We start from the raw sequence: 18687 nt of genomic DNA on the forward strand, positions 1-18687 counted from the left end.
TCCATTGTAATGAATCAAGAGCTGAGACGTTTAGACTCACATAGTGTCTGTCTGTCTGTCTGTCTCATTGATCATTGATTTCTTTAGTCTGCGTCTACATTTTTCAGTGTCAGGTTATGTAGCCTGAGTCCTTGTGCTTTATAGTTTGCAGATCCAGGATCGCTGCTGCAGCCACATCGTGGATTATGATGGTGCATCGCAGACTGTCATCATGGACCATAGATCATGATGGTGGATCGCGAATCAGAGTTTGTGATGGCGGATACTGGATCATGATCGGGATGGTAGTTGACTGCTTGATATACAATACGCCTACTCACATTCTCTACCATTATTTACAATAACTCCTCAATTCAATTGTCATTACTGCTCCCTTCTTCTCTATCAGATATTTTCTTATGTATAAATACTTAGACACATTTTTCCATTATGTTACAAATTGTTTTTTCTAATCAATCTTGTAAATACTGTTATTTTGTGTCTTTCTCAGTTACACATGGCATCTACAGTATTGCACGTCTGTCCGTCCTGGAAGATGGATCCTCACGTGTGGCTCCCTCTGAGGTTCCTATGTTTTGTTCCACTGTTAATGTTTTTTTTGGTAGTTTTTCTTTACTCTTGTTGAGGGTTAAGGGCAGAGGATGTCACACCTTGTTAAGCCCTATGAGACAAATTGTGATTTGTGAATAAGGGCTATACAAATAAAATTGTATTGAGGTACCTTGTGTCTGCCAGCTAAGCAGAGTTGTCCACTGTATTTATCTCTGTACATCAGTAAAGCCATGCACTTGCCATGCTAGAGGCAACTGAGTTCATCCCACGCATCTTCACAACCTCTGTGGGATGTTTGATATTCTGATGAATATCAAGGGCAATTAAAAAGCGAGCATGTTCTAGACCCAGATAAATTCAACAAAGCTTTTTTATGAGACAACAAAGCTGAAATGATCATTCAGAAGGGCGGTGTTGTGAGAAATGAAAACCAGTACCCTTTCTTGACTCGTCCAAAGTCAAAGGACATCTGTCTGTAGGCGAAGGCCTTCTCGTTGAGATAACGGCTGTAGCGTCTGATAAATGTGGACATGTCATAGCCTGAGGAAGACGCACATAATACACACGTGAACATGCAAACTCTTCAATGTCAACTTAGAGTATTAGTAAGCATTGAAAATGTGTAATGGCCACATACTGTAAACAGTGACATTTCTGTCTTGTTTATAATGCAAGTGTAGGTGTTACTGAATATAAATTAAGTGAAAGTATCAAAACTCAAATGTAAAATTAGCACAGTCCATATTCAGAAACTGTGCCTTAAACGAGCCATAAGGAAATTTAGTAGTCTTTCCAATTAATTATTAATTATTCTAATTTGTACCCCCACAGTTTCATAGTAACTAGTGGTGCACCGATGTATCGGCCGTATATCGGTAGCGGCCGATATTCGCCTCGTTTACTGCCATCGGCGTATCGGTAATAAACTTGACTTTCACCGATAACATTGGCCGATGTTCATTGGTATGTTTTCTGCAGCCTGCCAATCTGGCATCCAGATTATGGTACACTGACGCCGGTTTACACCGGGCGCTGAAGCCGCCGCGCGCGCAGCGCCAAGGAAAGCCAGGCGCTGTTTTAAAAAATATAAATGACATATTTATATGATATAAATGATGAAATATGCATCCCATACTTTGTATTCCCTTCTGTTGTCCTGGAGTTTTAATTTTCCCAATTTTAATCACATAATTAAATGTCTCCAAGCATCATATAGATAAAGGAGAGAGGGGGCTAAAGGCTTGCTTGGAGAATACGTCATTTACCCCCGACACCATATCGGTATTTTCCATATCGGTGCATCCATAATAGTAACCAAAACTAATTTTCACTTCTCATAATAAAAAGATTTCTGAGTGTGCAGCGCTATGGGCAGAGCTATACGCTGCATACCGTGAGCTGCTGCGGGCTGCCGTGGGCTCGCGCTATGATCCATAATGTTGCTACCATCCATTAATCCTGGTATTAACCCATGCATTTTTTTCTACTTAAACAAAATGACAAAAATAACAAGACAGACCCTAGTAGACAACATATCAATGACAAAAGGGTTTGAAGCCAGTGTTTAGGACACTGCATTAATTTCCATGTTGATGAATTTCATTAAGGGGAGCAGGGAAAACTAGAGATCATGGAGGGAGGTTAGTTTTGTCTACATAAGAAGTACAGAGGCATCACCCACCATGGGAGCCAGTTTTGTCCAAGAAGTTGCTGAGGTTGAACAAGGTGTTTCTAGAAGCCAGGAACTGCAGGAATTTCTGTGGGAGAGGATAGAAAGTGTTTACTTCTCTGACAGGCACTCAATACAAATGGCTACAGTAAAAACAGCTTCAGTTATCTAGCATTCTTGATTCAAACTTAAAGCTAAGATTTAAAATGCAATTAATTTTTAAGACCTACGCATGCATGAGTTCCAGACCCACTGAGAAAAGGAAACTGAGAATTCGTATAAACATCTAGGCTGAAAAATTATTTCAGCACTGTGACCATCCTCACACATTACAGTATATGCCACTGTATATTGTGTATATTGTGTATATTGTGTATATTGTACAGTATATTGCACATTATATCTGTGGAGAGTGGGGCCTGCCTCGTTCCACACACTCCCTTCTCTGCAAGCAGTACCTTAGGTCAGGTTATAGATAAAGGGCAAACCAACAGTACATTGTACTGTAGTGTCTACTTTAAGGGGCTTTCATATCTAACTCAGATGCGCCAGACAGAGAGGCACCACCTTTAACTCTTTTGCGTACTTCACCTGTGGCAAGATGTAATGACACAATGTGATTTAGGAATGCTTTAGGCTTAACTATCCAAAAACTATCCAATGCGAGATTTGTGTACATAAGAATAGATACATATATATTATTTTAATAATGTTGGCAGCTTCAATAGAGTTTGGTTCTCCCGATTTTCAAACTAGTGGCGCATACTTAGGTCTAAAACGGTGTTTCCATGACTCACGCATGCGTACGTCTGAAACAGTAGCTGGGGGATTGGCACATGTGTATGTCTGGAACAGAGAGGGCTCTCCAGCTCTGCAGGAGGATGTTTCTTTCGATGGTCCGCTTCCCCCAGAGTGACAGTGAAGCAAAGAGCGCTGTCCTCCTGTTCTTGTCGATGCCATTCTGGCTGATATTTACTGTGTTTCTGACCACTTATCTGCCTTGATCTCCTGCTCTATCGCTTGGGGTCCCACCAAAACAAATCTCAGGAGCAGGTTGCTTTGACTTTCAAAATCTAGTTAGCATCACTAAAGTATAGGATGCTCACAGGCGCACACTAATTCTCCATCTGCACATGCAGCACACTCTCCCATAATGGATGTAGGAGAGGAGATGGCAGAGTAATTGGCAGGTTATCAAGGGTTGTGAATCTCTCCTCACAACTGCTCACTACCATCAACAAAACATAAAATGAAGGAATTTAAGAATTCATTGAACAACACAGGGTTCTGAAGATGTTGTGGGGGCTCGTTTGATTGATTCATTCCCATTTGAATCTCAAAGGAGCTGTTCAGCACTTTAAGCACTTTATGGATGGAAGGGAATTGATTTTTGTTTCTTTCGAAATTCAGATTTAAAGGAGCAATGTTACACCTTCACGAGTGAGAAGATAGAGAGAAACAGGAAATACAGCATGAATAAAGACAAATAAATAATAAAGACAAATAGGTTCAGCAGCCCTACAAGAAAAAAAGCTTACTGCAGTGGTAAAAACATCCCCCAACACACAAATAAACAACACGTACACAAACACACAGACTGAATCCTATTTTGTGGCGCCATGTAAACAAAGCAGAACACAATAAAACGAGGGGAGGTGAGGGATAAAATTCCTCCCTTGAGAACCAGCGAGCTACATTCCGCTCCTCCAATTTCTTTCTCGCTTTCATTCACTCGTTCTCTTTCTTTCAACAAGTCAATTCAGTATTAAATCTATTATCACCAAGAACACTACAGTAGTCCTGGTTAATGTACGTACCATGTAAAGATAATATCACCTTGTCAAATACAAATTAACACATTAACACATTTTCACTCACAAGGTGATCTTATCAGTGTGCGTGTGAAGGGCCAGAGTATCCCACTGTGGCCCATGGAAACATAAGCACACTTGCCCTTTTACCCTGATACCTGCTGTAACGAATGCAAAGGTTAATGCTATTATCGTCATACCATTAAACCTCCACTAGCCATCTTTCCTGCTCTATGTACTGGCACAAAGGCCAATGGGAAGGAATAAGGAATAGGGAATAGTAGATATGGAACGTGAATGAATGACTAAATGAGTTGATAACTTGATCTCACAGTATCTCTCTTTGTCTTCTCATTCTCCATTGGTCATTCTCTTGCACTCTCTTCTTGAATATTTCAATATACAGTCTCTTCTCTCTTACATTGCTGTATCAATAGCTTCCCCCACGCCTTTGTTATCTAGATTTCAGTGGCAGCTTGGATAATTTAATGGGCAGTAAAACAGCATCTGTTTATCTCTCTGAGTTATCCCTTGCTGTCCATTCGGAGCCTTTGCCTTTCTTCAGCCGTGAGAACATAAAATGGGTCAGGAGGTCGGAAACAGAAGGTCAGTCCCTTTGTTAATTCCATGGAGGCCATTGAGGAAAATTTTGCAAACTATGAGGCAACAGTAGAACAGCTCAGGGAAAGACTACATTCAAACCATAATCACTTGGGTTGTATATAATTTGGGTTGTAATCTCACCTCGTTGCCTTGCACCATGAGGTGGTGTGTGGTGATCAGGGCTTTGAAAACCACCACCCAGCTGGCGTTGCCGGCCCTCTCCATCAGTGTATCGGCCATCTGGGGGACGTTCACAGTGGTATCCTGGGTGGCCTGGATCAGGTCTGATAAGCACAGAGAAGAGAAGGAACATGGTCAGATGGTGGATATTAGCAGGGGAGAGACTCAGTACAGTTACACACTGTGCAAAGAGCCCTTAGTCAACAACTGTAGTGATGATGGAAAGGGTAGACAAGTGGGTTTTAAATGGCAAATAGACGCGTACTAGAGTAAATATATCCCTGCAATTTGCAGCCACACACCTTTCACTTGTAAGTGTCAGTGTTTCATCAAGCAAGCAAATTAAATTAGGTATTTTTACCTATGTTCATCAACTCGTTTTAAGACTGATAATAGAAGAAGGTTCAGCTTCTTTTTATGATATTGTCAGTTGTGTGAAGAAACGCTCTTGCCTATTCTGTGTGTAAAGACCTGAGGCATCTCTTATAAACTATAACCAGATGTTATTTGTCAGTGTTAGAAAACTTCAATTATTTTGCAATTGATTTCTGATGTGTTTAAAAGTGTCAGTTCTTATTTTGTCAATCGTATGTCCATTACTATGCAGCAGTCCTATCCGTGCAACCAAAAGGAGAATTGGAAGCTGCCATGTTCCATCTTAATGAAATCATTTTTAAATGTATACTTCACATTATGCCACCATTGCCTGGTATGAGTCACAGTTGCTGCTGCTTTGTTTCTTTCTGCAGCCAGTCATTTAATGCGAGCACAGGCAGAACGAGAGTGGAATATTCCACAGAAGAGAGAGGGAGAAACTGCAACAGAAGACTCGACTGTGATGAGAGGCAAACTTTAAGCCGTACAGATCCCAGTCAACACGACAGACAGACAAGTTTTTGGGAGAGGGTTCTCTTCGTCAACACACTGGTTCAGTACTAAGACCTCCTGTATTAACAAAATAATTCATATATCATCTAATGACATGATAGGTAATAAAAAGGATCATCTTTCTTGCTTATGAAACACCGCAAGAGTGGTACAACATAATGTAAGAGGAGTATTAGATAATCTTTTAAAAATTTGTATTCTGCCAGTATTCCGGCCTGTTTATTATTCACTTTATTTGAAAACAACTTTCCAACATGTCAGTGGCAGGACTGCAATATGACCATAGGCATTTAATTCACAATATGTTATTTAAACCTGCACTAATAAAAAAAATTCCGATAGATATTCAATCAAATGGCCTATGTAATTAAACAGGCCACATGCTGTGACAAACCCACAAAGAATTCACTGGACTCTGCAGTTGTGCTCAATTCTAAGAACAGTTTCAACAGGTTTCAGCTCCCTCAGAGGGTTAGAACACAGTAGAGCATTTAAGGAACGGCACCTTATGAACTCAAGAGTTGGCAATAACCAGGCTAAAGCTAAAAGGAGAATAAATGCTGGACGGAAATTTGCTGAGATGCCAAAAACACAACTCAAAATCAATGGCAATGTTGCCAATTTGACCTGATGTGTTTGCTTCTATTAGTTGATAGGTGATATTTTCAGTTTTACACTTTTTTTTCTGATGCCCCCATGTGGCCAAATTTTATTTAATGCTGCTTTAATTCTGAGAGGCACTTATGTCCAGGATATGTTGTGAAAATGTCTAATTACAATTATCTACCGTTAACTTGAATAATGTTGGTAGCTAAAGGCATTTTCTCAATTTTAACATGTCTTCTTAAATTTGTCTTTCACAGGCACTTGCATTTTACATCTTTTTTTTCCACATAGAGTCTCAAATTTGACATAGACCATTGTGTAAAGAAATAATTTGGCCCCAAAGCTGAAAATTATAATTCTTCAAATCGTGTGAAAATACACCTTTACTAATGGATGAAATCTTTTGATACTTGAAATGGGTTTACAAAAGTCACAAAGGTAGTGGGATATATAATAGATTAATGTGAATTAACTGTCAAAAATGAGGGGGACTCTAAATGTTAGAGGGACTGAGCTAAATTGGGGCTGAATAATGACTTAATATGACTTATCAAGCTTTGCAGGATGTGTGCAAATGAAAAATTTGCATTACAACAACATCCTTGTCGCTACTCGCCAGCTGCAGCGAATTCAGTAGCTATTAACTCCGCTGTTCTCTTAGTCATTTTCTCATGTTGTCTCTGCTGGCTACCCAGTGAAAACAGAAGAGTTTCCAAGGCAATGGGTATGACCTTTAAAATTTCAAAAATGTTGATAGGTTTACATCACACAAAAGGCAGGTGACGAAACCAATCCCACAATTGTGTAAATTGTAGCAACAGATGCTGCATGTGCCTCTTTTGCGTTAATGTGATAGGTTTACCAAGAGGACAAGCTACCAAATATCCACTGAATGTATGTATTCAGGGGCAGACCACTGAGGTCAGAGTCCTCCATGGCAAACGTTTAGGGCATGTCCTCAGAGACAGGAATAAGATAAGTATGCGTGCACACAGAATGATGGAGGGAGAAGGAGAGATTCATGGCCAGCACCATTGAGTCCTTTGAGTCACTAATAGTGTTAGCAGTTTGGGAGCCTGCTGACAGGTGTTAATTGAATTTTTCTCTTTCTGGCATATTAAGGACTAAATGCCAGTACACCTCATACCTCGTACACCTCACACATGGAGCTTTCTGCCACTTATTATGATTTGACAACATTTCAACAAGAAACCCAATGATCTTTGCTCAACATGCAAAAAAAAATGCATTTAAATTAATTTCAGAAACATTATATTACAGGAATAATTATATTCATTATTTATTATATTATTATTTAACCCCTGTAAGTGCTGAATTTTCTTGAGATTTAAACTTAGTTCTTGAAGAATCTTTGTCAGATCCAATTATGATCTGACAAAGGACATGTAGATGGTGAATTATTATTTTTGTTTAAAATACAGGTTTCTCTTTCCATGATAATAAAGTCAAATGCCCCATAGTAGCAACGGGAAGAGAGGCGTTCAAGGTCACTTTGCTTTGACAGTCGTGCTACTAGCCTGCTGGCTCATTTGCTTCCTCTATCATGCTCATCCTCATCGTGCAGTAATGACTGCTGTGCATGTCCTCTTCAGTAGTAAGGCAGTGGCCAAACACATACATGCACGCACAAAATGTGAAGGATAATCCCTACAGGGCTGATGAGTCAGCAGCCTTCATCATCCTACGCTTTTCATCTCTCCGTCTCAGTCTCCGTCTGTTGGCCTGTCTCTCTCTCTCTCTCTCTCTCTCTCTCCCACTGTGATGGTCTGTGCTTTGGCCAGACTGTGAGACAAAATCTCCTAATAAGAGTACAGCAAGAAAATGAAAAAAAGAATATGCAGCAAATTATAGCTGTAATTGAAGAAGATTTCAAACACAAGGAAACAGCAGCCGAACACTGTGTGGTGTGAATCACATATTTAATAAAACCACTTTTCAATGGATCACTCATGTGTCCAACTGTGAACTGGCATGAGTTTATTTGAAAATGTGTTGGATACATGCAGTAGAATAAAATCCTAATCCTGCAGAGAGAGAGAGAGAGAGAGAGAGAGAGTCTCAGTTCTGATTGAAATACTGAGCAACACTTCAGTGGGATCTCTTGACTCACCTCCCACTCCCACGTTCCTTCTCAATTAAATATGTGTGAGTGTGAGTGTGAGAGAGACACAGATAGGGTGTAAGGCGGCCATGTGTGTGGCCCTTGACGAGTGCTAGCACACAGGCTCACTATGCTTGGATCCTTTCCATGTACGGTATAAAGCAACACACAGCACAATGAATCATTTAAAGTATATTTTGTAATATATAAAGACAAACTCTAAAGAAGATCATATTTCAGTATCAAATGCGTACAAATAAAGTGTATTTATGTATTTTGGCCTTGTACGCCCCACACCTACAGTGAGGAGACCTGTAACTAATCCTCCTGAGCTGAAGTTTGTGGTGAAATACTTTCATCCTAGCTTGTCCCTCTGTTGTTGTTCCCCCACCGACACTCAGACCGGCCTCTCATACACCTGAGCCACCACAGAGTGAGATGTTACACTGCCCCCAAAATGTTTTCATTTATGATATAATCTCTGATGTAAAATTTGTGAAAATGACTATATATTACTAATTACTGTTTTGTTTTTTCATCCTCATTCCCTCAACTAAGTCTTCTGCTTTTCCTCCTGCACAAGATCAGAATATAAAGATTTGACCCTTTTCTTATCAAAGTTACTTCATGTGAACAACCAAGTGAAAGACTATAAAGAGAAGGTCTGAACATGTGCGACCTCTTCTATAAAAACTTGTGCTCTCTGATGTCGTTGACCAACACAATGAGCAGACAAGTTCTGATCCAGCAAAATCCAACCCTAACTAAAAAACAAAGACATTAGGTTTTATACTGCATATCGCCTCACCTATTGTTTTATTGTTTTTATTTCATGTATTTATTTGCTGCCTCTGCTTAGTTTTCAGATTCTAGTCTTCTTTGCTGTTTACCTGGACCTCAGTTCTTAGTTTCAGTCCCTTTCATGGACCTCATGTTTTGGAATGACAATAAATCTTCTTGAATCTGAAATCTTGAATCTCAGAAAGTTGATCACTTGTCCAGGTTGTGGCAGCTACCACTGAAATCTACCACTGAACCACCAATGCTTGTCTATACCTTCTTTACGATTTTTTTTTTTCGAGAACGCACTCTTAAGGGACCCGTATGCCCTGCCAGGACAATTTATCTGATGTTGCAACCACTTCAAAGACCCCTTCGAAGTTTTGGAATGAGAATAAATCTTCCTGAATCTGAAATCTTGAATCTCAGAAAGTTGATCACTTGTCCAGGTTGTGGCAGCTATGGGTGTGCAGAGGCTTCTGTCTGCATTCCTGTCAATCTCTATTTTCTGCACATAGCAAAGAAGCACTACATGGTTTGGCCTGCAAGTCGTCCAAATTGCAGCTGCTCTGATTTTTCCCCAGAAATGCAAAACTACTCTTTCATTTCTACAGCGGGAACCAGAAATGCACGAGCCTTCATTCCTCTTCAGTGTCTCCACAGTTTCCCGTCCTTTCCAACTGCCGCCTCTATGGAATGCACAGTGTAAATGACTTGTTGCAAAGTCGCTCAAAACCTCATGTAAAAAGGCACATGCCCCGTGTGAGGGTTGAACTCACGACCTTCAGATTATGAGACTGACGCGCTGCCTACTGCGCCAACGAGGCCAAATCCACAGAGAAAATATGTGAGAAAAAAATCGATATTTAAAAGTATCAGAAATATGAAGGACTATTTGTCAGTCAAATAACCATACGCATCCAAGGTCTGAAATTTCGGGATACATGTGTGTATTCTAGAACATTGCTGTCCCGTACTGTGTCCAAATGGTCCAAATGTTATGTACCAAGCCATTCGGACAAAACCAATGTTGCTGTCAAAACTTTGAATAATCCATAACAAGAGTCATAAGGAGATGACATATCAGTGTTTGTAAAGTCATTTTGAACCAGTTAACAGTGAGCATTATAACTCAATAATCTTAATCCACTTGGCGGGCCAAAGGCTCACACCTGGGGCAGGGTGGGGCTACCAGCCCACGTGGACTCTACTGCAAACGACAGAACCAATTAGACTAGCAGGATGGCATGGACATAGCCATGACTACACCCACTCCTGAGATATAAATAATTGGCTAAAGATACTCTGATGCATTAGCCGGGAATCGAACCCGGGCCTCCCGCGTGGCAGGCGAGAATTCTACCACTGAACCACCAATGCTTGTCTATACCTTCTTTACGATTTTTTTTTTTCGAGAACGCACTCTTAAGGGACCCGTATGCCCTGCCAGGACAATTTATCTGATGTTGCAACCACTTCAAAGACCCCTTCGAAGTTTTGGAATGAGAATAAATCTTCCTGAATCTGAAATCTTGAATCTCAGAAAGTTGATCACTTGTCCAGGTTGTGGCAGCTATGGGTGTGCAGAGGCTTCTGTCTGCATTCCTGTCAATCTCTATTTTCTGCACATAGCAAAGAAGCACTACATGGTTTGGCCTGCAAGTCGTCCAAATTGCAGCTGCTCTGATTTTTCCCCAGAAATGCAAAACTACTCTTTCATTTCTACAGCGGGAACCAGAAATGCACGAGCCTTCATTCCTCTTCAGTGTCTCCACAGTTTCCCGTCCTTTCCAACTGCCGCCTCTATGGAATGCACAGTGTAAATGACTTGTTGCAAAGTGGCTCAAAACCTCATGTAAAGGCACATGCCCGTGTGAGGGTTGAACTCACGACCTTCAGATTATGGGACTGACGCGCTGCCTACTGCGCCAACGAGGGCAAACCCACAGAGAAAATATGTGAGAAAAAATCGATATTTAAAGTATCAGAAATATGAAGGACTATTTGTCAGTCAAATAACCATACGCATCCAAGGTCTGAAATTTCGGGATACATGTGTGTATTCTAGAACATTGCTGTCCCGCATTGTGTCCAAATGGTCCAAATGTTATGTACCAAGCCATTCGGACAAAACCAATGTTGCTGTCAAAACTTTGAATAATCCATAACAAGAGTCATAAGGAGATGACATATCAGTGTTTGTAAAGTCATTTTGAACCAGTTAACAGTGAGCATTATAACTCAATAATCTTAATCCACTTGGCGGGCCAAAGGCTCACACCTGGGGCAGGGTGGGGCTACCAGCCCACGTGGACTCTACTGCAAACGACAGAACCAATTAGACTAGCAGGATGGCATGGACATAGCCATGACTACACCCACTCCTGAGATATAAATAATTGGCTAAAGATACTCTGATGCATTAGCCGGGAATCGAACCCGGCCTCCCGCATGGCAGGCGAATTCTACCACTGAACCACCAATGCTTGTCTATACCTTCTTTACGATTTTTTTTTTCGAGAACGCACTCTTAAGGGACCCGTATGCCCTGCCAGGACAATTTATCTGATGTTGCAACCACTTCAAAGACCCTTCAAGTTTTGGAATGAGAATAAATCTTCCTGAATCTGAAATCTTGAATCTCAGAAAGTTGATCACTTGTCCAGGTTGTGGCAGCTATGGGTGTGCAGAGGCTCGTCTGCATTCCTGTCAATCTCTATTTTCTGCACATAGCAAAGAAGCACTACATGGTTTGGCCTGCAAGTCGTCCAAATTGCAGCTGCTCTGATTTTTCCCCAGAAATGCAAAACTACTCTTTCATTTCTACAGTGGGAACCAGAAATGCACGAGCCTTCATTCCTCTTCAGTGTCTCCACAGTTTCCTCCTTTCAACTGCCGCCTCTATGGAATGCACAGTGTAAATGACTTGTTGCAAAGTGGCTCAAAACCTCATGTAAAAGGCACATGCCCCGTGTGAGGGTTGAACTCACGACCTTCAGATTATGAGACTGACGCGCTGCCTACTGCGCCAACGAGGCCAAATCCACCAGAAAATATGTGAGAAAAAAATCGATATTTAAAAGTATCAGAAATATGAAGGACTATTTGTCAGTCAAATAACCATACGCATCCAAGGTCTGAAATTTCGGGATACATGTGTGTATTCTAGAACATTGCTGTCCCGTACTGTGTCCAAATGGTCCAAATGTTATGTACCAAGCCATTCGGACAAAACCAATGTTGCTGTCAAAACTTTGAATAATCCATAACAAGAGTCATAAGGAGATGACATATCAGTGTTTGTAAAGTCATTTTGAACCAGTTAACAGTGAGCATTATAACTCAATAATCTTAATCCACTTGGCGGGCCAAAGGCTCACACCTGGGGCAGGGTGGGGCTACCAGCCCACGTGGACTCTACTGCAAACGACAGAACCAATTAGACTAGCAGGATGGCATGGACATAGCCATGACTACACCCACTCCTGAGATATAAATAATTGGCTAAAGATACTCTGATGCATTAGCCGGGAATCGAACCCGGGCCTCCCGCGTGGCAGGCGAGAATTCTACCACTGAACCACCAATGCTTGTCTATACCTTCTTTACGATTTTTTTTTTTCGAGAACGCACTCTTAAGGGACCCGTATGCCCTGCCAGGACAATTTATCTGATGTTGCAACCACTTCAAAAAAGACCCCTTCGAAGTTTTGGAATGAGAATAAATCTTCCTGAATCTGAAATCTTGAATCTCAGAAAGTTGATCACTTGTCCAGGTTGTGGCAGCTATGGGTGTGCAGAGGCTTCTGTCTGCATTCCTGTCAATCTCTATTTTCTGCACATAGCAAAGAAGCACTACATGGTTTGGCCTGCAAGTCGTCCAAATTGCAGCTGCTCTGATTTTTCCCCAGAAATGCAAAACTACTCTTTCATTTCTACAGCGGGAACCAGAAATGCACGAGCCTTCATTCCTCTTCAGTGTCTCCACAGTTTCCCGTCCTTTCCAACTGCCGCCTCTATGGAATGCACAGTGTAAATGACTTGTTGCAAAGTCCTAAAACCTCATGTAAAAAGGTACATGCCCCGTGTGAGGGTTGAACTCACGACCTTCAGATTATGAGACTGACGCGCTGCCTACTGCGCCAACGAGGCCAAACCACAGAGAAAATATGTGAGAAAAAAATCGATATTTAAAAGTATCAGAAATATGAAGGACTATTTGTCAGTCAAATAACCATACGCATCCAAGGTCTGAAATTTCGGGATACATGTGTGTATTCTAGAACATTGCTGTCCCGTACTGTGTCCAAATGGTCCAAATGTTATGTACCAAGCCATTCGGACAAAACCAATGTTGCTGTCAAAACTTTGAATAATCCATAACAAGAGTCATAAGGAGATGACATATCAGTGTTTGTAAAGTCATTTTGAACCAGTTAACAGTGAGCATTATAACTCAATAATCTTAATCCACTTGGCGGGCCAAAGGCTCACACCTGGGGCAGGGTGGGGCTACCAGCCCACGTGGACTCTACTGCAAACGACAGAACCAATTAGACTAGCAGGATGGCATGGACATAGCCATGACTACACCCACTCCTGAGATATAAATAATTGGCTAAAGATACTCTGATGCATTAGCCGGGAATCGAACCCGGGCCTCGCGTGGCAGGCGAGAATTCTACCACTGAACCACCAATGCTTGTCTATACCTTCTTTACGATTTTTTTTTTTCGAGAACGCACTCTTAAGGGACCCGTATGCCCTGCCAGGACAATTTATCTGATGTTGCAACCACTTCAAAGACCCCTTCGAAGTTTTGGAATGAGAATAAATCTTCCTGAATCTGAAATCTTGAATCTCAGAAAGTTGATCACTTGTCCAGGTTGTGGCAGCTATGGGTGTGCAGAGGCTTCTGTCTGCATTCCTGTCAATCTCTATTTTCTGCACATAGCAAAGAAGCACTACATGGTTTGGCCTGCAAGTCGTCCAAATTGCAGCTGCTCTGATTTTTCCCCAGAAATGCAAAACTACTCTTTCATTTCTACAGCGGGAACCAGAAATGCACGAGCCTTCATTCCTCTTCAGTGTCTCCACAGTTTCCCGTCCTTTCCAACTGCCGCCTCTATGGAATGCACAGTGTAAATGACTTGTTGCAAAGTCGCTCAAAACCTCATGTAAAAAGGCACATGCCCCGTGTGAGGATTGAACTCACGACCTTCAGATTATGAGACTGACGCGCTGCCTACTGCGCCAACGAGGCCAAATCCACAGAGAAAATATGTGAGAAAAAAATCGATATTTAAAAGTATCAGAAATATGAAGGACTATTTGTCAGTCAAATAACCATACGCATCCAAGGTCTGAAATTTCGGGATACATGTGTGTATTCTAGAACATTGCTGTCCCGTACTGTGTCCAAATGGTCCAAATGTTATGTACCAAGCCATTCGGACAAAACCAATGTTGCTGTCAAAACTTTGAATAATCCATAACAAGAGTCATAAGGAGATGACATATCAGTGTTTGTAAAGTCATTTTGAACCAGTTAACAGTGAGCATTATAACTCAATAATCTTAATCCACTTGGCGGGCCAAAGGCTCACACCTGGGGCAGGGTGGGGCTACCAGCCCACGTGGACTCTACTGCAAACGACAGAACCAATTAGACTAGCAGGATGGCATGGACATAGCCATGACTACACCCACTCCTGAGATATAAATAATTGGCTAAAGATACTCTGATGCATTAGCCGGGAATCGAACCCGGGCCTCCCGCGTGGCAGGCGAGAATTCTACCACTGAACCACCAATGCTTGTCTATACCTTCTTTACGATTTTTTTTTTTCGAGAACGCACTCTTAAGGGACCCGTATGCCCTGCCAGGACAATTTATCTGATGTTGCAACCACTTCAAAGACCCCTTCGAAGTTTTGGAATGAGAATAAATCTTCCTGAATCTGAAATCTTGAATCTCAGAAAGTTGATCACTTGTCCAGGTTGTGGCAGCTATGGGTGTGCAGAGGCTTCTGTCTGCATTCCTGTCAATCTCTATTTTCTGCACATAGCAAAGAAGCACTACATGGTTTGGCCTGCAAGTCGTCCAAATTGCAGCTGCTCTGATTTTTCCCCAGAAATGCAAAACTACTCTTTCATTTCTACAGCGGGAACCAGAAATGCACGAGCCTTCATTCCTCTTCAGTGTCTCCACAGTTTCCCGTCCTTTCCAACTGCCGCCTCTATGGAATGCACAGTGTAAATGACTTGTTGCAAAGTGGCTCAAAACCTCATGTAAAAAGGTACATGCCCCGTGTGAGGATTGAACTCACGACCTTCAGATTATGAGACTGACGCGCTGCCTACTGCGCCAACGAGGCCAAATCCACAGAGAAAATATGTGAGAAAAAATCGATATTTAAAAGTATCAGAAATATGAAGGACTATTTGTCAGTCAAATAACCATACGCATCCAAGGTCTGAAATTTCGGATACATGTGTGTATTCTAGAACATTGCTGTCCCGTACTGTGTCCAAATGGTCCAAATGTTATGTACCAAGCCATTCGGACAAAACCAATGTTGCTGTCAAAACTTTGAATAATCCATAACAAGAGTCATAAGGAGATGACATATCAGTGTTTGTAAAGTCATTTTGAACCAGTTAACAGTGAGCATTATAACTCAATAATCTTAATCCACTTGGCGGGCCAAAGGCTCACACCTGGGGCAGGGTGGGGCTACCAGCCCACGTGGACTCTACTGCAAACGACAGAACCAATTAGACTAGCAGGATGGCATGGACATAGCCATGACTACACCCACTCCTGAGATATAAATAATTGGCTAAAGATACTCTGATGCATTAGCCGGGAATCGAACCCGGGCCTCCCGCGTGGCAGGCGAGAATTCTACCACTGAACCACCAATGCTTGTCTATACCTTCTTTACGATTTTTTTTTTTCGAGAACGCACTCTTAAGGGACCCGTATGCCCTGCCAGGACAATTTATCTGATGTTGCAACCACTTCAAAGACCCCTTCGAAGTTTTGGAATGAGAATAAATCTTCCTGAATCTGAAATCTTGAATCTCAGAAAGTTGATCACTTGTCCAGGTTGTGGCAGCTATGGGTGTGCAGAGGCTCTGTCTGCATTCCTGTCAATCTCTATTTTCTGCACATAGCAAAGAAGCACTACATGGTTTGGCCTGCAAGTCGTCCAAATTGCAGCTGCTCTGATTTTTCCCCAGAAATGCAAAACTACTCTTTCATTTCTACAGCGGGAACCAGAAATGCACGAGCCTTCATTCCTCTTCAGTGTCTCCACAGTTTCCCGTCCTTTCCAACTGCCGCCTCTATGGAATGCACAGTGTAAATGACTTGTTGCAAAGTGGCTCAAAACCTCATGTAAAAAGGTACATGCCCCGTGTGAGGATTGAACTCACGACCTTCAGATTATGAGACTGACGCGCTGCCTACTGCGCCAACGAGGCCAAACCCACAGAGAAAATATGTGAGAAAAAAATCGATATTTAAAAGTATCAGAAATATGAAGGACTATTTGTCAGTCAAATAACCATACGCATCCAAGGTCTGAAATTTCGGGATACATGTGTGTATTCTAGAACATTGCTGTCCCGTGTCCAAACTGGTCCAAATGTTATGTACCAAGCCATTCGGACAAAACCAATGTTGCTGTCAAAACTTTGAATAATCCATAACAAGAGTCATAAGGAGATGACATATCAGTGTTTGTAAAGTCATTTTGAACCAGTTAACAGTGAGCATTATAACTCAATAATCTTAATCCACTTGGCGGGCCAAAGGCTCACACCTGGGGCAGGGTGGGGCTACCAGCCCACGTGGACTCTGCTGCAAACGACAGAACCAATTAGACTAGCAGGATGGTATGGACATAGCCATGACTACACCCACTCCTGAGATATAAATAATTGGCTAAAGATACTCTGATGCATTAGCCGGAATCGAACCCGGCCTCCGTGGCAGGCGAGAATTCTACCACTGAACCACCAATGCTTGTCTATACCTTCTTTACGATTTTTTTCGAGAACGCACTCTTAAGGGACCCGTATGCCCTGCCAGGACAATTTATCTGATGTTGCAACCACTTCAAAGACCCCTTCGAAGTTTTGGAATGAGAATAAATCTTCCTGAATCTGAAATCTTGAATCTCAGAAAGTTGATCACTTGTCCAGGTTGTGGCAGCTATGGGTGTGCAGAGGCTTCTGTCTGCATTCCTGTCAATCTCTATTTTCTGCACATAGCAAAGAAGCACTACATGGTTTGGCCTGCAAGTCGTCCAAATTGCAGCTGCTCTGATTTTTCCCAGAAATGCAAAACTACTCTTTCATTTCTACAGCGGGAACCAGAAATGCACGAGCCTTCATTCCTCTTCAGTGTCTCCACAGTTTCCCGTCCTTTCCAACTGCCGCCTCTATGGAATGCACAGTGTAAATGACTTGTTGCAAAGTGGCTCAAAACCTCATGTAAAAAGGTACATGCCCCGTGTGAGGATTGAACTCACGACCTTCAGATTATGAGACTGACGCGCTGCCTACTGCGCCAACGAGGCCAAATCCACAGAGAAAATATGAGAAAAAAATCGATATTTAAAAGTATCAGAAATATGAAGGACTATTTGTCAGTCAAATAACCATACGCATCCAAGGTCTGAAATTTCGGGATACATGTGTGTATTCTAGAACATTGCTGTCCCGTACTGTGTCCAAATGGTCCAAATGTTATGTACCAAGCCATTCGGACAAAACCAATGTTGCTGTCAAAACTTTGAATAATCCATAACAAGAGTCATAAGGAGATGACATATCAGTGTTTGTAAAGTCATTTTGAACCAGTTAACAGTGAGCATTATAACTCAATAATCTTAATCCACTTGGCGGGCCAAAGGCTCACACCTGGGGCAGGGTGGGGCTACCAGCCCACGTGGACTCTACTGCAAACGACAGAACCAATTAGACTAGCAGGATGGCATGGACATAGCCATGACTACACCCACTCCTGAGATATAAATAATTGGCTAAAGATACTCTGATGCATTAGCCGGGAATCGAACCCGGGCCTCCCGCGTGGCAGGCGAGAATTCTACCACTGAACCACCAATGCTTGTCTATACCTTCTTTACGATTTTTTTTTTTCGAGAACGCACTCTTAAGGGACCCGTATGCCCTGCCAGGACAATTTATCTGATGTTGCAACCACTTCAAAGACCCCTTCGAAGTTTTGGAATGAGAATAAATCTTCCTGAATCTGAAATCTTGAATCTCAGAAAGTTGATCACTTGTCCAGGTGTTGGCAGCTATGGGTGTGCAGAGGCTTCTGTCTGCATTCCTGTCAATCTCTATTTTCTGCACATAGCAAAGAAGCACTACATGGTTTGGCCTGCAAGTCGTCCAAATTGCAGCTGCTCTGATTTTTCCCCAGAAATGCAAAACTACTCTTT

The 18687-nt window shown here is 41.9% G+C and overlaps 1 protein-coding gene and 14 non-coding genes across 30 annotated transcripts in view; all 15 read right to left on the reverse strand.

Annotated features, from left to right (window-relative positions):
* The window catches only part of snap91a (synaptosome associated protein 91a), a 72162-nt gene that overhangs the window by 23447 nt on the left and 30028 nt on the right, over positions 1 to 18687 (reverse strand). For all 16 annotated transcript variants that reach the window (XM_047340820.1, XM_047340819.1, XM_047340814.1 and 13 more), the window contains exons 3-5: positions 4777 to 4919; positions 2234 to 2309; positions 990 to 1092 (exon numbers count right to left, since the gene is read on the reverse strand). In XM_047340820.1, coding sequence (XP_047196776.1) covers positions 990 to 1092; positions 2234 to 2309; positions 4777 to 4919 — 322 coding nt within the window. The remainder of the gene's footprint in view (positions 1 to 989; positions 1093 to 2233; positions 2310 to 4776; positions 4920 to 18687) is intronic.
* On the reverse strand, positions 9966 to 10038 carry trnam-cau. Its single transcript has one exon. It is a non-coding gene; the product is annotated as a tRNA-Met (tRNA).
* On the reverse strand, positions 10521 to 10591 carry trnag-gcc. Its single transcript has one exon. It is a non-coding gene; the product is annotated as a tRNA-Gly (tRNA).
* On the reverse strand, positions 11077 to 11151 carry trnam-cau. The gene has a single exon. It is a non-coding gene; the product is annotated as a tRNA-Met (tRNA).
* trnam-cau lies at positions 12177 to 12249 on the reverse strand. Its single transcript has one exon. It is a non-coding gene; the product is annotated as a tRNA-Met (tRNA).
* trnag-gcc lies at positions 12731 to 12801 on the reverse strand. The gene has a single exon. It is a non-coding gene; the product is annotated as a tRNA-Gly (tRNA).
* Positions 13291 to 13363, reverse strand: trnam-cau. Its single transcript has one exon. It is a non-coding gene; the product is annotated as a tRNA-Met (tRNA).
* trnag-gcc lies at positions 13845 to 13913 on the reverse strand. Its single transcript has one exon. It is a non-coding gene; the product is annotated as a tRNA-Gly (tRNA).
* Positions 14402 to 14474, reverse strand: trnam-cau. The gene has a single exon. It is a non-coding gene; the product is annotated as a tRNA-Met (tRNA).
* Positions 14957 to 15027, reverse strand: trnag-gcc. The gene has a single exon. It is a non-coding gene; the product is annotated as a tRNA-Gly (tRNA).
* On the reverse strand, positions 15516 to 15588 carry trnam-cau. The gene has a single exon. It is a non-coding gene; the product is annotated as a tRNA-Met (tRNA).
* Positions 16069 to 16139, reverse strand: trnag-gcc. Its single transcript has one exon. It is a non-coding gene; the product is annotated as a tRNA-Gly (tRNA).
* On the reverse strand, positions 16627 to 16699 carry trnam-cau. The gene has a single exon. It is a non-coding gene; the product is annotated as a tRNA-Met (tRNA).
* Positions 17727 to 17799, reverse strand: trnam-cau. The gene has a single exon. It is a non-coding gene; the product is annotated as a tRNA-Met (tRNA).
* trnag-gcc lies at positions 18280 to 18350 on the reverse strand. The gene has a single exon. It is a non-coding gene; the product is annotated as a tRNA-Gly (tRNA).

The sequence above is a fragment of the Hippoglossus stenolepis genome, chromosome 8 (genome assembly GCF_022539355.2).
Source record: "Hippoglossus stenolepis isolate QCI-W04-F060 chromosome 8, HSTE1.2, whole genome shotgun sequence".
NCBI lineage: Eukaryota > Metazoa > Chordata > Actinopteri > Pleuronectiformes > Pleuronectidae > Hippoglossus > Hippoglossus stenolepis.